The sequence below is a fragment of the Hypanus sabinus genome, chromosome 3 (genome assembly GCF_030144855.1).
Source record: "Hypanus sabinus isolate sHypSab1 chromosome 3, sHypSab1.hap1, whole genome shotgun sequence".
In the NCBI taxonomy this organism is placed as follows: Eukaryota; Metazoa; Chordata; class Chondrichthyes; order Myliobatiformes; family Dasyatidae; genus Hypanus; species Hypanus sabinus.
Window position 1 is genome coordinate 188381453 of NC_082708.1, and position 15496 is coordinate 188396948.

Sequence of the window (15496 nt, forward strand, 5' to 3'; positions counted from 1 at the left end):
CTTCACTCTGTGTCTGACCCCGGGAGTGCGTGATGGGACAGTGTGGAGGGAGCTTCACTCTGTGTCTGACCCCGGGAGTGTGTGATGATACAGTCACTTCCATATCAGGACAGGCATTTCCATTGGAATGGGGTTGAAGAGTCATTGTGGATGGGTTTGAATGGACGTTGAGGAGGGGGTTGAAGGGACAATGGGATGGGGTTGAAGGGACATTAAGGATGGGGTTGAAGGGATGTTGAGGAGGGGGTTGAAGGGACATTAAGGATGGGGTTGAAGGAATGTTGAGGAGGGGGTTGAAGGGACATTAAGGATGGGGTTGAAGGGACATTAAGGATGGGGTTGAGAGGACATTAAGGATGGGGTTGAAGGGACATTAAGGATGGGGTTGAGAGGACATTAAGGATGGGGTTGAAGGGATGTTGAGGAGGGGGTTGAAAGGACATTAAGGAGGGGGTTGAGAGGACATTAAGGATGGGGTTGAAGGGACATTAAGGATGGGGTTGAGAGGACATTAAGGATGGGGTTGAAGGGATGTTGAGGAGGGGGTTGAAGGGACATTAAGGATGGGGTTGAAGGGATGTTGAGGAGGGGGTTGAAGGGACATTAAGGATGGGGTTGAAGGGATGTTGAGGAGGGGGTTGAAGGGACATTAAGGATGGGGTTGAAGGGATGTTGAGGAGGGGGTTGAAGGGACATTAAGGAGGGGGTTGAAGGGACATTAAGGGTGGGGTTGAAGGGACAATGGGATGGGGTTGAAGGGACATTAAGGATGGGGTTGAGAGGATAAGGATGGGGTTGAAGGGATGTTGAGGATGGGGTTGAAGGGACATTAAGGATGGGGTTGAAGGGACAATGGGATGGGGTTGAAGGGACATTAAGGATGGGGTTGAAGGGATGTTGAGAATGGGGTTGAAGGGACATTAAGGATGGGGTTGAAGGGACATTGAGGATGGGTTTGAAGGGATGTTGGGATGGAGCTGAAGGATGTTGAGGACACACTCACCTCTTCAGCCATGGACCTGAGTCGCTCGAGCCAGTCTTCTGCCTGCTCCAGGACAGGCTGCAGCTCCAGCCGATCCTGGTGCTTCAGGGTCTCGGCCATCTGTCGGATCTGACTCAGGTTGCTAGAGCGGAACCGATGGATGTGACCGTCGAGGCAGGTGGCAGACGGGACCTTTGAGACTTCGGGCAAGGGCAGGCTGTAAGAGAGGAGGAAGGACTCCCAGTACAGAGTGGACTTTCGGGGGAGGGGCCAGAGGCTGCTGGCTCTCTGGACCAACCCGTAGTAAGATTAGTTGGATCCTTGATTTTCTTGTCAACCCAGTCAGTTCAGATCGGCAACAACATCTCCACAATTTCCATCTGCACAGGCGCACCACAAGGCTGTGTGCTTATCCCCTTGCTCTACTCACTCCACACTCATGTCTGCGTGGCTAAGCACGGTTCCAACACCACTCCCTTTACATTTGTGACTGTGTAGCTAAGCACAGCTCCAAAGCCATATTCATTTACTGATGATACCACTGCCACCGTGGGCCGAATCAAAGGTGGTGCTGAATCAGCAAATGGGAGGGAGATTGAAAATCTGAGCGAGTGATTCCACAACAACAACCTCTCACTCAACGTCAGCAAGACAAGGAGCTGATTGTTGACTTCAGGAGGAGGAAACCAGAAATCCGTGAGCCAGTCCTCATCGGGGGATCAGAGGTGGAGAGGGTCAGCAACTTCAAATTCCTCAGTATCATCATTTCAGAGGACCTGTCTGTCACATTCATTATTGAGGGCAAGTGCACAGCATGCAGGATGTTCCCCTGAACTTTGTTAATAACCCTGCTTGTACAGTACGTGAACTCCTCCCATGGAGGGGTGACTAACTGAGTGACATAAGAATAACAATATTAACTACCACTACACCGTCCTGGACCCAGCACGTAAATGCAATTGCAAAGAAAGCATGGCAGCGCCTCTACTTCCTTGGGAGTTTGCAGAGATACAGCATGACGTCTACCTTAAAACTTTGTCAAACTTCGACAGGTGTGGTGGGGAGGGTGGAGAAGACAATGACTTTGGATGGTAAATCCTACAAAAAGTAATAATGTGGCCCTGTTCATCACGGGTAAAATCATCCCCACTATTGAGCACATCTACATGAAACACCATTGCAGGAAAGCGGCATCCATCATTAAGGAACCCCACCCCTCAGGCCAAGTTCTCTCCTCACTGCTGTCATCAGGAGGGAGGTACAGGAGTTATTACCCCTCAACCATCAGGCTCTTGAACCAAAGAGGGCACTTGCCCTGTTATTGAAATGTTCCCACAACCTATGGACTCACTTTCAAGGACTCTTCATCTCATGTTCTCAATATTTATTGCTTTTTGATTATTATTATTATTTCTTTCTTATTGTATTTGCACAATTGTCTTTTGCACACTGGTTAACACCCAAGTTGGTGCGGTCTTCAGTTGATTTTGTTATGGTTATTATTCCATAGATTTATTGAATGTGTCCACAAGAAGATTAATCTCATGGTTGTATATATAGACATATATGAACTTTGAATAATAAATTCACTTTCAAATCGGATCCTTGACCTCATGATCTAACTCAGTATGATCTTGCACTTCATTGCCTCATAAGTTTCCTTTCAACTTCCTTCTTCTCATTTTTAATCTATAGCCTTGAGTATATGACCACTATAAACTGCAGGGATTTGTGGACAAGGCTGAGCCAGGAACCAGCCTCCCTTCCACGGACTCTGTCTGTACTTCTCACTGTCTCAGTAAAGCCACCAACGTAGTCAATGACCACACCCATCCAGAACGTTGTGCACCTTCTCCCCTCTCCCATTGGGCAGAAGGTGCAAAAGACTGAAGCCAGGCTCAGGGACAGTTTCTATGCCATTATAAAGCTACTGAACAGTCCCCTAGTACGATAAGTTGGATTCTTGACTTACGATCAACAGCACAGTGCAAAAGTCTTTGGTACACACATATGGTCACAGATATAATGGCTGGAAATGGCAGGGCTGAGGGACAACACAGAGGCACTGCTCATGGCTGCACAAGAACAGGTGTTGAGCACAAGGACAATAGAAATAGGGGTCTATCACACCAGACAAGACCCACGATGCAGACTGTACAAGGAAACCACTGAAACCATCCAGCACGTAGTAACAGGGTGCAAGATACAGGCAAGGACAACATACATTAAACGGCACAACCAAGTTGCAGAAATTGTGCACAGGAACGTCTGTGCTGAGTATGGATTGGACACTCCCGAGTCCAAATAGGAAACACTCGAAAAGGTAGTAGAGAATGAAAGTGAAAATCCTGTGGGACTTCCAAATACAGACTGATGAGGAGGTACTGGCCAACCAACCAGACACAGTAATACTGTACAAGGAACAGAAGAAAGCAACAATAATAGATGTGGCAATCCCGAGTGACAGTAACATCAGGAAGAAAGAATTTGAGAAGCTGGAGAAAGATCAGGGCTTGAAAGGATGTGGAAGGTTAAAGATAGAGCATTCTTTTAAGAGACTCCTGGATAGGTACATGGAGCTTAGAAAAATAGAGGGCTATGGGTAACCCTGGGTAATTTCTAAAGTAAGGACATGTTCAGCACAGCATTGTGGGCTGAACAAAAGGTTTTATTGTGCTGTAGGTTTTCTATGTTTCTATTCCAGGTGGTGATGGGAGCACTCAGAGCTGTGACATCTGGACTGGGAGAGCAGCTCCAACAGATCCCGGGAATAATATCTGAGATCTCGGTCCAGCAGAGCGCACTGGTAGAGGACCCAAGATTGAGTGAAAAATACACATACACATCACCTTTAAGGGGTGAGAGAAAAATATATAGTGGAAAGAGGGCAAGGAGAGGGGAATCACGGTTGGGAAAAGAAGGGAGAGCAGAGATGTTCTGTAAAGATCAATAAACCAGTTGTTTGGAATCAATTGCCCTTGCCTGGTGTCTCAGGGCTGGGTGTGTTTCCAACCACACCACCCTCATCATACCCAGCCTCCTTCTCTGAAATCTGTCCCACAACCATCCCATGGCGCCCCCCCCCTCGCAATTCCAAACATCCTTTGTTCCCATCAGATTAACAAATCTGCTTTCCACTCCACATTGACAGATATACTCAGTAGCCTACGACTTCTGCACAGTACTGTACCTCATTACCATCATGCTCTGTCATTCCTGCACTGCACTTCCTCTGTCATTGTTACCCTTTATTCTGCATTCTGCTTTTGTTTTATCTTGTTCTACCTCACTGCTCTGTGTAATGGTCAGATCTGTCAGACAAACTGCTCACTGTATCTCAGTACATGCGACAGTAACAAAACAATTCCAATTCCACTCTCGGCTCCTCAAACTAGGGCAGAGAGAGGAAGAATCAAACCCTGTGCTTCTGACCTTAAGCCCCATTACACTACACAGACCTCCCCATTATCTTATAACCATAAACATGAGACAATCTGCAGATGCTGGAAATCCAAAGCAACACACACAAAATGCTGGAAGGACTCAGCAGGCTGGGCAGCTTTATGGAAAAGAGTGAATCGTTGACGTTTTGGGCCAAGATCCTTCCTAAGTCCTGAAGAAGGTCTCAGCCTGATACATCGATTGTTTACTCTTTTCTATAGCTGCTGCCTGGCCTGCTGAGCTCCCCCAGCATTTTGTGTGTGTTGTCTTTTTGCCAACTTCTCCCACCAGCCAAAATATTCATAGAACATAGAACCGCACAGCACTGGGTAGGCCATTCAGCCCACAATGTTGTGCCCATCTTGATCTCAGTTTATACCAAATGTCCTTGCCCTCTGTATCACCCAGGTCCCTCCATTGCCTTCATAGTCATCTCTCCATCTAACAGCTTCTTAAACACCACAACAATGCCTGCTTCCACTCCTTCCATTGGTAACTCATTCCAGGTATCTACCATCCTTTAATCACCAAGCACCAACCTCGGAGAACAGAATCTGATTGTTTACACGGAGAACGACGGGTGTGAGGTGTGTGGAACACCCTGCCAGGGAGAGTGGTAGGGGCAGATACGTTAGGGACCTTTAAGAGACTCTTAGATAGGCACATTGAGGATAAAAAATGGAGGGCTACGTGGGAGGAAAGGCTTAAGTTGATCTGGGAGTGGATTATAATGTCAGCATAACATTGTGGGCTGAAGGGTCTGGACTGTGCTGTAGTGATCTATCTTCTGTGTGTTCTTACTCAGCCTATCACTTCATCTCCCAGCGAGAGAGACGGGTCTCCGAGATTACCTGCAGTCAGTGATTACGTTGTCAATCATCTCCATCACTCTGGCCTCCACTTCACTCTCGGGGCTCTTGGCTTTGATGGCGAGGTGGGCCATTTCCAGGCCGGATTCCTGGGAGAGACATGGGAGAGCGATCATGTCGGACACCAGGTGGGATTGTGCTGTGGGACCTTGCCATGTGAGTGACAAGTGGCGATGATAGATCAGGGTCCGGAATCGACCCTCCTGGGTGGCAAGCCCAGAGGGCTGAGGTGATGGAGAGTCGGGTCGAGGCAGCAGTCCCAGAGGGCTGGGGTGGCGGAGAGTGGGGTCTGGGGCAATGGTCCCTGAAGTTTGGAATGGCTCTCCAATAATAGCCTCCAGGGTGAGGTTAGGAGCAGGGAGTAGAAGATATGGACTGCTGCCACGCCTGCTGGTGAGAGTAATGGAGATACAGTCAAGGTCAGGAACACAGACAGGTTTACTGAAGGAGGTTAGCATGCAATCACAGCAGGTGAATGGACAATGAACCCATGTACACGACTCACATTTTTTCCTCTTTTTGCATTACTTATTTTCATTTAATATCATCATCATTATGAGCTATGTTGTATGACATGGGCAATCATGGCCGTTCCATGGCCATGATGGTTCTTGGCAAATTTTTTCTACAGAAGTGGTTTTCTATTGCCTTCTTCTGGGCAGTGCCTTTACAAGACAGGTGACCTCAGCCATTGTCAATACTCTTCAGAGATTGTCTGCCTGGCGTCAGTGGTGGCATAACCAGGACTTGTGATCTGCACCAGCTGCTCACATGACCATCCACCACCTGCTCCCATGGCATCAAGTGACCCTGATCAGGGAGCTAAGCAGGTGCTACACCTTGCCCAAGGGTGACCTGCAGGTTAGCGGAGGGAAGGAGTGCTTTACACCACTTTGGTAGAGACACGTCTCCACCCTGCCACCCAGCATATATACTGGTACATTTCTTTATTGTAATTTAGAGATTTTAGAATTATGCATAGTATTCTGCCATCAAACGACCAGTTTCACGACGTACTGTACGCCAGTGATATTAAACCCGGTCCTGAGGGTGAGATTCAGGGTTCCACGTGCCCAGGACGGGAAGGATTGGGATGGCTGAAATGTGGAACTTGGCAGCATGGTGGTTAGTGGTTAGTGGTTAGTGTAACGTTATTGCAGCACAAGCTGTAAGACTGGGGATCTACTCCTGTTCGCTGTAAGGAGCTTGCACGTTCTCCCCATGAGCACGTGTGTTTTCCCTGTGCTCCGGCTTCCACACACATCTCAAGGACATGCAGATAGGGTTATTGTGTTGTGGGGTTGCTATATTGGAGCCGGGAGCGTGGTGAAACTTGTGGGGTGTCCAGCACAATCCTCACTGGTTTGATTTAATGCAAACGACATATCTCATTGGATGGTTCACTGTACATGATCTTCAATAGAAACCCTGCTCCAGAGGGGAAGATTAGTTGGTCTTTGGAAGGTTAAAAATGTCCTCAGCAATGAGATGTGGTGACGTTGTGGTTTGGGGAGGTTGGTTCGAGGTCCCTATAACCCCACCCTCTGATTATTCCTCTTCCCTCAAAGAAAAAGCTATTTGCTATCATAGGTCAGTGACATGGCCTCCAATCCTCGTGAGCATTTCCAGATTTCACCAAGGGAACTGATGAATCAGTCCCACACATGAAACAAGGGCACTTCTCGTCAAGTTGTCCCCCAGCACCGATCAGTGGCTCCACTCACCAGTCTGTGTACAGCATAGAACAAGGTGTTGAGGGCATCGGTCCTGTGACTGATGTCTTCCCAGTAGGACGATAACACCACCACCGGCTTCACATTCCCCCACGGCAGGAAGTAATAATGGCAACCTGAGAGCAGTCGAAGTCAGGTTTATTCTCATCTGCACATGCCCACAGGTGCAATGAAACACTTACTTACAGGAGCATCATAGGTACAGAGTGTCAGGCACAAACATTTACAAGAAAAACAGAATCATAAATTTTTACACAAAGAGAACCATTTTACTGTATGGTCTAAAGTTCACTAAACAGACCTTCAAAGTCTATGTCAGTGCAAAGTAATCAAAATGGTTATAACACCATAAGACATAGAAGAATTAGGCCTTTTAGCCCCATCAAGTCTGCTCCTTCATTCCATCATGGCTGATCCGTCAAACCTCTCGACCCCATTCTCCTGCCTTCTCCCAGTAAGCTTTTATGCCCTGACTAATTAAGAACCTATCAACCTCCACTTTAAATATACCCAATGACTTGGCCTCCACAGCCAACTGTGGCAATGAATTCCCTAGATTCAACACCCTCTGGCTAAAGAAATCCCTCCTCATCTCTGTTCGAAATGGACATCCCTCAATTCTGAGGCCGTGCCCTCTGGTCCCAGCCTCCCCAATTAGATGAAACATCCTCTCCATGTCCACTTTATCAATCAATGAGTATTATATGTACAATTTATATACTATTGAATAAAGATCAATACTATTTATTTATTTCTAAATTAATTTGTACTATTTATTTATTTTTGCAAAGTGTGGTAATTTTTTATGTCTTTGCATGGTATTGCTGCCAATAAACAACAAATTGAACATCATAAACACAAGAGATTTTGCTGACGCTGGAAATCCAGAGCAACACACACAAAATGCTGGAGTTCAGCAGGTCAGGCAGCATCTATGGGGGAGGAATCCACAGTTAGTATTTTGGAATAAGTAGCAGGTAGCATAACGCTTTTCAGCAGCTGCTGTAAGATCGGGGTTCAGTCCCTGCAGCTGTCTGTAAGGAGTTTGCACATTCTCCCTTCGACTGTATGGCTTTCCTCCCACAGTTCAAAGATGTACGGGTTAGGGGCTGGCACGCTCTGGGCACGCTCTGTTGGCACCAGAAATGTGGCGACACTTGCGGGCTGCTCCACCACATTCTCAACACAAACGACACATTTCATCGTACGTTCTGATGTACTTGACGCAAATGAAACGAATCTTTTATGTTAGGCACTGTACTGATGTGGAAAGCAACCAATTTCACAGCATACATCAGTGATAATAAACCTGAATCTGGTTGTAAGGTATAGTACTGCTACAAGAAAACAACTAATTTCACATTATTTAAGTCACTGGCAATAAAGGTCCACAGGTCCCCATCGATGGACATATTGGTGACTGGGTGGGTTACCTACCATCAAACACAGCCCGGCTGTACTGGGTGGTGGAGGCCAGGGGGAGGCATGTGGCGTCAAACTTGTTGCCATAGTTACCGATGCTGACCTCGAACTGGATGGCGTCGCTCACCTCCTGCAGCATGGTGGCAGAGTAGAAGACGGCACAGAGGTGGAACTTGCGACGGCGAAGGTGTTTCTGCGGGGAAAGCAGGAGACAGGGAGGGTTAGTGCCGATGTTTCTAACGGCATTGAGGGGAGAGGAGACAGACAGCAGGAGGTGCCGAACCTGGACTTGACTGAGTACCATGCTTCTTATTCAAAAAATAAAATTAATTGATAATAAAAATTATTTACATGAATAAACCTTTTCAATCTTACATTCATAGTCAATACTTGCAGTAATTCCAAGCCACTGAGTATAGTTAAATAGAGGTTGATAGGTTCTTGATTAGTAAGGGTGTCAAAGATTATGGGGAGAAGGCGGGAGAATGGGGTTGAGAGGGTTAATAGATTAGCCGTGATGGAACAAATAGCCCACTTCTGATTCCATGTCTTTTGGTCTTATACTGTACAATTACTGTTTCTTAAAACCAACTGGACCATTGCAGCCCCCTGGAGTGGTAAATGGCTACAATAATTGAGGGGCTCCTCCCCCAACCCGGCCCCTCCCTCTCCAATAGCGCAACAACCCTACACTGTGGTAAGGACAATGCCATACATTAAATTAACACCCAAAACTAATCCGGTAGTTCATCACCAATGTTCCCCACCCAAGGCATCAATTTGTGCATGAGCTCCTAGCTGCTTGTTCCCTCTGTGGCCTGGAAGAGTCTGTGTACCACACGGAAATGGAGTGTGCGAGACCACAGCCCCACTCCGATATCTGCGGAACAGCTCCTCGCCTTCTGGTCCGTTTTAGCCTCAACCTTTCCAAATGTGGTCACCTACTGGTGGGGGGGGGGGGGGGCAGGGAGGGAGGAGTAGATGTGCTCCTGGTGCTGGCTAAGGTAGCAATCCGTGGGTCCTGCAGTTCTAACGGTTCTGGCTCCCCTACTCTGGGGAGAAGACTGAGACCGTTCACATTTATGTCTCATAATTTTATAAACTTCTGTGAGGTTACCCCTCAGTCACGCATACAGAGTGCTGGAGGAACTCAGCAGGTCAGGCAGCAATTATGGCAATGAATAAGCAGTCAATGTTTCTGGCCAAGACCCTTCCTCAGGACTGGAAAGGAAGAGGGAAGAGGCCAGAATGAAAAGGTGGGAGGAAGGGGAAGCAGGATGGCTGGAAGGTGATAGGTGAAGCCAGGTGGTTGGGAAAGGTCAAGGGCTGGAGAAGAAAGATTATGATAGGAGAGGAATGTGGACCATCGGAGAAAGGGCAGGAAGAAGGCACCCAGGGGCAAGTGATAACTGAGAAAAGGGAATAACATTTTTACATGAGGCAGGGTATGAAGAGGTACAGTATAGTTGAGATAATAGTGAGAATCTGTAGATTTATAAAATATGTCAGCTGGGAGTTTGACAGAGAGATTGAGAAAGGGGAGGGAGGTGTTAGAAATGAACCAAGTGAATTCAGCCTCTTCTACTCCCAGGACAAAAAAATGGCCCATCCAGTCCAGTCTCCCGTGGAAGGTGCGATAAGGTAAGGGTTCACATAAAGTACAGGCAAGGGTAGACTGCCAATAAGAGTGCAGACAGCCTGAGCAAGAAAGGTCTTTGAAGAGCATAGTTTCTCTTTGTACAGCTGGCAACTGGGGACAAGATCAGTGATCAAAGAAACACACACACTAATTAAAGGACAATCACTTTACTAACTTCAAAGCATCATCGGCTGTCAGGGAGGATGAATCTCAGAGTTATATTCTGTATACATACTTTGATTATAAATGTGCTTTGAACTTTGAAATCTGCAGTTTCTATTAACTTTTAACATCTGTATTGTGAATGGTGATTGTTCTTGCAAATATACACAGCTTACCAAATGGTCAACATCTGTAACTACCAGTCAATTCTGTATAAAAATGCCATTTCTCTGTTCAGAATTCAGAACAGTGTGGTTACCGAGAGCATGCTGTTTCTCTTGTGGTCAAGTACAATAAAGTGTGGCTGAGTCATAAGCGTGAGTGTGTTCTGAGTCCGATTATTTTGTTCCATTTTCAGTGACAATACTTCCCTTTAAATTTAATGGGAAATGTAACTGTTGTAAAGCTTAAACGTCCAGTATATTACCTCAAGCCTCAGAAGCTCCTCTGAGGGAATTTCTTCGATCTTCTGTTCAGCTCGTTCCACCAACTTGGTGCTCAATTCCAGCAGGACCCTTCCTCGGTAGGCCATCGACTCACCCTGGAGACAACAGAAGCAGATGAGGCAATTTGTGACAATGTCTATTCCTGCTGCTCGTACTAGGCTAGTGTGGCTGATCCCTTGCACTCCACTCCACCATGGTCAACGTGACCAGCATGGTGACAACATCAGCTCCGGATTCCAGTGCATCACACACAAACTGCTGGAGGTATACAGTTGGTCAGGCCGCATCCATAAAGGACTAAACAGGTCGAGGCCCTTTATCAGCTCTGCAGACACACCAAGTGTCCTGATACAGAGTGCCGCCCTGCAATGTCAACTGGCTTCTGCCCCTTACTTGACAGTCCTGATCAAGGGCTGCGCCCTGAAACGTCAGCTGTTTATTTCTCTCCATAGATGCTGCATGACCTGCTGAGTTCGTCCAGAATCTTGTGTGTGTAGCTCTGGATTTCTGTCCTAAATGCATAACAGGTAGGAACTAACTAACTACTCTAGATTTCCAGCACCTGCAGGATCTCCACTATTCCAGATTTGGTCTCTCTGTGTTTTTTTCACAAAAATACCTTTATTACAAATTAGTTTCTACAAAATATTACAGCAAACACAGAAACAATAATAGTAACTAACATGATTTAAAATGTTACCAACCCCAATATTTACCCCCTGAAGTACCCAACAGTCCCAGAACACCATGATGGTCCCATGGATACTGTGTTATTCCCTCTCCATGGTTACCTGCACATGTTCAAACCTGTGCAAGACTCTGGACTCTGTTTTCTCCATTAAATCCTGGCCTTTGACCAGAATTGAAACAGTGACATCGATCCCACCCGCCGTATTCATCCTACTGCCATCAGGGAGGAGGCTATGCAACATCCACACCAGGACCACCTGCTAAGATGGCTACTCTCCCCAAGCACTGAGACTGATCAACACCTCCACCCACTAACCCACCCCTCCACCACCTTTATCATTTCCTGTCAGAGTCACCTTATGTACAGACACTCCTGTGCCTAGCATCACTTTATGGATATTCAGTCAATCTATGTATAGAAGCTATCTTATGTATTTATATTTATTGTGTTTATTAATTATTATTGTGTTCTTTATCTTATTGTGTTTTTGTGCTGCATCTGATCCGGAGTAATGATTATTTTGCTCTCCTTTATACTTCTGTACCGGAAATAACATTAAATAATCTTGAATCTTGAAGGAAAAGGAAGTTGAGGGGGGACCAATAGGGTCGGCAGTTGAAGGGGTGAGCACCTTCAAGTTCTTTTTATTCACTTACGGGATGTGGGTGTCGCCAGCTAAGCCAGCATTTATTGCCCATCCCTAGTTGCCCTTGAGAAGGTGGTGATGAGCTGCCTTCTTGAACCGCTGCAATTCCTGAGGCGTAGGTACACCCACAGTGCTGTTGGGGGGGGGGGTGGAATTCCCTGATTTTTACCCAGTGACAATGACGGAACATCGATATGTTTCCAAGTCAGGATGGTGAGTGACTTGGAGGAGGATTTCCAAGTGGTGGTGATCTTATCTGCTGCTCTCATCCTTCTAGATGGTAGTGGACGTGGGTCTGGAAGGTGCTGCCTTAGGAACTCTGGTGTGCTGTTGCAGTGCGTCTTGTAGACAGTACAGACTGCTGAAACTATCCGTCGATGGTGGAGGGATTGGATGCATGTGGAAGGGGTACCAATCAAATGGGCTGTCTTACACTGGATGGTGTCAAGCTTCTTGAGTGTTGATGGAGCTGAACTCACCCAGGTGAGTGGTGAGTATTCCTGACCTGAGCCTTGTAGATGGTGGACAGGCTCTGGGGAGTCAGGAGGTGAGTTACACACCGCAGGATTCCTAGCCTTTGACCTGCTCTGGTAGCCATGATGTTTATATGGCTAAACCAGTTAAGTTTCCTGTCAATGGTAACCCCCAGGATGTTGATAGTAGGGGATTCAGTGATGGTGATGCCACTGAATGTCAAGGGACAATGGTTAGAGCCTCTCTTGTTCGAGATGGTCATTGTCTGGAATGTTACTTGCCAATTGTTAGCCCAAGCCTGGATATTGTCCAGTCCTGCTGCATTTGGGTACGAACTGCTTCACTATCTGAGGAGTCATGAATGGTTCAGAACATTGTGCAGTCATCTGTGAACATCCCCACTTCTGGTCTTATGATGGAAGGAAGATCATCGTTGAGCTTCTGCACATCAACATCTCTGGAGATCTCTCCTGGGCCCAACTTACTGATGTAATTAATAATGTTTTCTCTGGAGTAACAGAGGCCGAGGGGAGATCTAATTGAGGTTTATAAGATTATGAAAGACACAGACAGAGTAGACAGGCGGTAGCTTTTCCCCAGGGTTGAAATGTCCAATGCCAGAGGGCATGCATTTAAGGTGAAAGGGGATAATTTCAAAGAAGATGTGAGAGGCAAGTTTTTTCTTACACAGACTGGTGGTGGGTGCCGGGAATGTGCTGCCTGGGGTGGTGGTGGAGGCAGATACATTAGAAATGTTTAAGAGATGAATGTGAGGAAAATGCAAGGATATCGACATTATGTGGGCAGAAGAGATTAGTACAGTTGGCCATTTGATTGCTAATTTAACTTGTTTAGCACAACATTGTGGGCTGAAAGGCCTGTTCCTTTGCTGTACTGTTCTATGCTCCATGTTCTTTTGGGCAGATGGGGCTTGTCAGCCATGGTTGGCAACTCATCTAAGAGAAGGAAAACTCCAATTTCAAACCCTCAATGGCTTGTGGCTATACCCACTCATGGGGAAGACTTCAGGAGTAAAGCCCAAGGGGAAATACTCCACCTGAGGTCCCCAAGGCAGTCCTTCATTGAGTTCAATGTTGACTGGCAACTCCTGTGATGCTGTTAGTGCCAAACTGTATTGATCTCTGCCGTTCCTTTGAATTCATCAGCTGAGTCTGCAACAGCTTGCTCTTCATATTGTACTGCCTTGGCTTGCTAATCAACTGCAGAGATAGCTAGGGTGAGGTATCCATGGTTGACAGTTCTATGCTCTATTAGTCACTGAGGTTCTGTCCAGTTTGGCAGATAAAGGATTACCTACCACCAAATGGGTGCTGATAGACTCCTGCAGAGTCACCGTACTTCCTACCTTTCCAAGGTTCATGTCTGAATAGGGGTCGGGGAAGCCCGTGAACTCTCGTGGGCTGCCGTATAGGTTCACGAAGCAGGGCCCAAAGGTGGGCAGATACCCCAGACCATCATCAACTGCCAAATAGACAGAGCAGAAATGGAGAGAGATGCAGAGGAGAAAGTTACTTTGGGTAAAAAACTTCTCTGACCCAAATTACCCTCCAATTCTGATCCTACAACTATTCCCAATCCCAACTAACTTTCCCACAGTCCCATTCAAATATCCCGATCCCACCCAACCATCCATTCTAATTCATCCCAATCTTACCGAACCATCCATTCCAATTCATCCCAATCCCACCCATCTATTCCAATTCATCCCAATCCCACCCAACCATCCATTCCAATTCATCCTAATCCCACCCAACCATCCATTCTAATTCATCCCAATCCCACCCAACCATCCATTCCAATTCATCCCAATCCTACCCAACCATCCATTTTAATTCATCCCAATCCCACCCAACCATCCATTCCAATTCATCCCAATCCCACCCAACCATCCATTCCAATTCATCCCAATCCTACCCAACAATCCATTCCAATCCCATTTCTGAACCATGCAATCCAATCCATCCCAATCCCATTTTTATCCATACAATCTCGATAACTCAAACCCTGATAAACTATTCTAATCCCAAATAAACTATCTAATCCATCTCAGTTATAATCTACCAAAGTGGATCCAACCCATCTCAATCTAATTTTAATCACGTCCTCCCTATCACATTCCCACCCATATAATCTCAATCCCACCCAAAGTATTCCTATCCCAAACCTACATAATTTATCCCAATCTCATATAAACCATCCAATCCTGCCTAAAACACCTCAGTTCTAATCTACTAAAGTGTAATGTCAACAATCCATTTCTCACCAACAGAACCCAACCCCAATCAATTTTATAAAACTATAAGACCATAAGACATAGGAACAGAATTAGACCATCTGGCCCATCGAGTCTGGTCCGCATTCAATCATGGCTGATCCTTTTCTTTACCTCCTCCTCAACCCCAGTTCCCAGCCTTCTTGCCGTAACCTTTGAAGCCATGTCCAACCAAGAACCCATCAATCTCTGCCTTAAATACACCCAACGACCTGGCCTCCACAGCTGCACGTGGCAACAAATTCCACAAATTCATCACCCTTTGGCTAAAGAAATTTGTCCGCATCTCTGTTTTGAAAGGGCGCCCCTCTATTCTGAGGCTGTGCCCTCTTGTCCTAGATGCTCCCACCATGGGAAACATCCTTACCACATCTACCCTGTCTAGGCTCTTCAGTGTTCAAAAGGTTTCAATAAGATCCCCCCTCATCCTTCTGAATTCCAGTGAGTACAGACCCAGAGCCACCAAACGTTCCTCGTATGATAACCCTTTCATTCCTAGAATCATCCTTGTGAACCTCCTCTGTACCCTTTCAAATGCCAGCACACCTTTTCTAGCTGAGGGGCCCAAAACTGTTCACAATACTCAAGGTGAGACCTCACCGGTGCCTTATAAAGCCTCAGCATTATTTTCAATGGGAATTGCAATCCCACCCCTGCTAAAACTATCTCCACAATCCATCTCAATACCCAACTTCCAC

The 15496-nt window shown here is 46.4% G+C and overlaps 1 protein-coding gene across 6 annotated transcripts in view; it reads right to left on the reverse strand.

The window, feature by feature from the left end:
* Nucleotides 1-15496, reverse strand: part of dysf (dysferlin, limb girdle muscular dystrophy 2B (autosomal recessive)) — a 400698-nt gene that overhangs the window by 234912 nt on the left and 150290 nt on the right. For all 6 annotated transcript variants that reach the window (XM_059965797.1, XM_059965801.1, XM_059965798.1 and 3 more), the window contains 6 exons: nt 13872-13987; nt 10676-10789; nt 8463-8640; nt 7017-7141; nt 5275-5381; nt 1004-1199 (listed from right to left, as the gene is read on the reverse strand). In XM_059965797.1, the coding sequence (XP_059821780.1) occupies nt 1004-1199; nt 5275-5381; nt 7017-7141; nt 8463-8640; nt 10676-10789; nt 13872-13987 (836 nt within the window). The remainder of the gene's footprint in view (nt 1-1003; nt 1200-5274; nt 5382-7016; nt 7142-8462; nt 8641-10675; nt 10790-13871; nt 13988-15496) is intronic.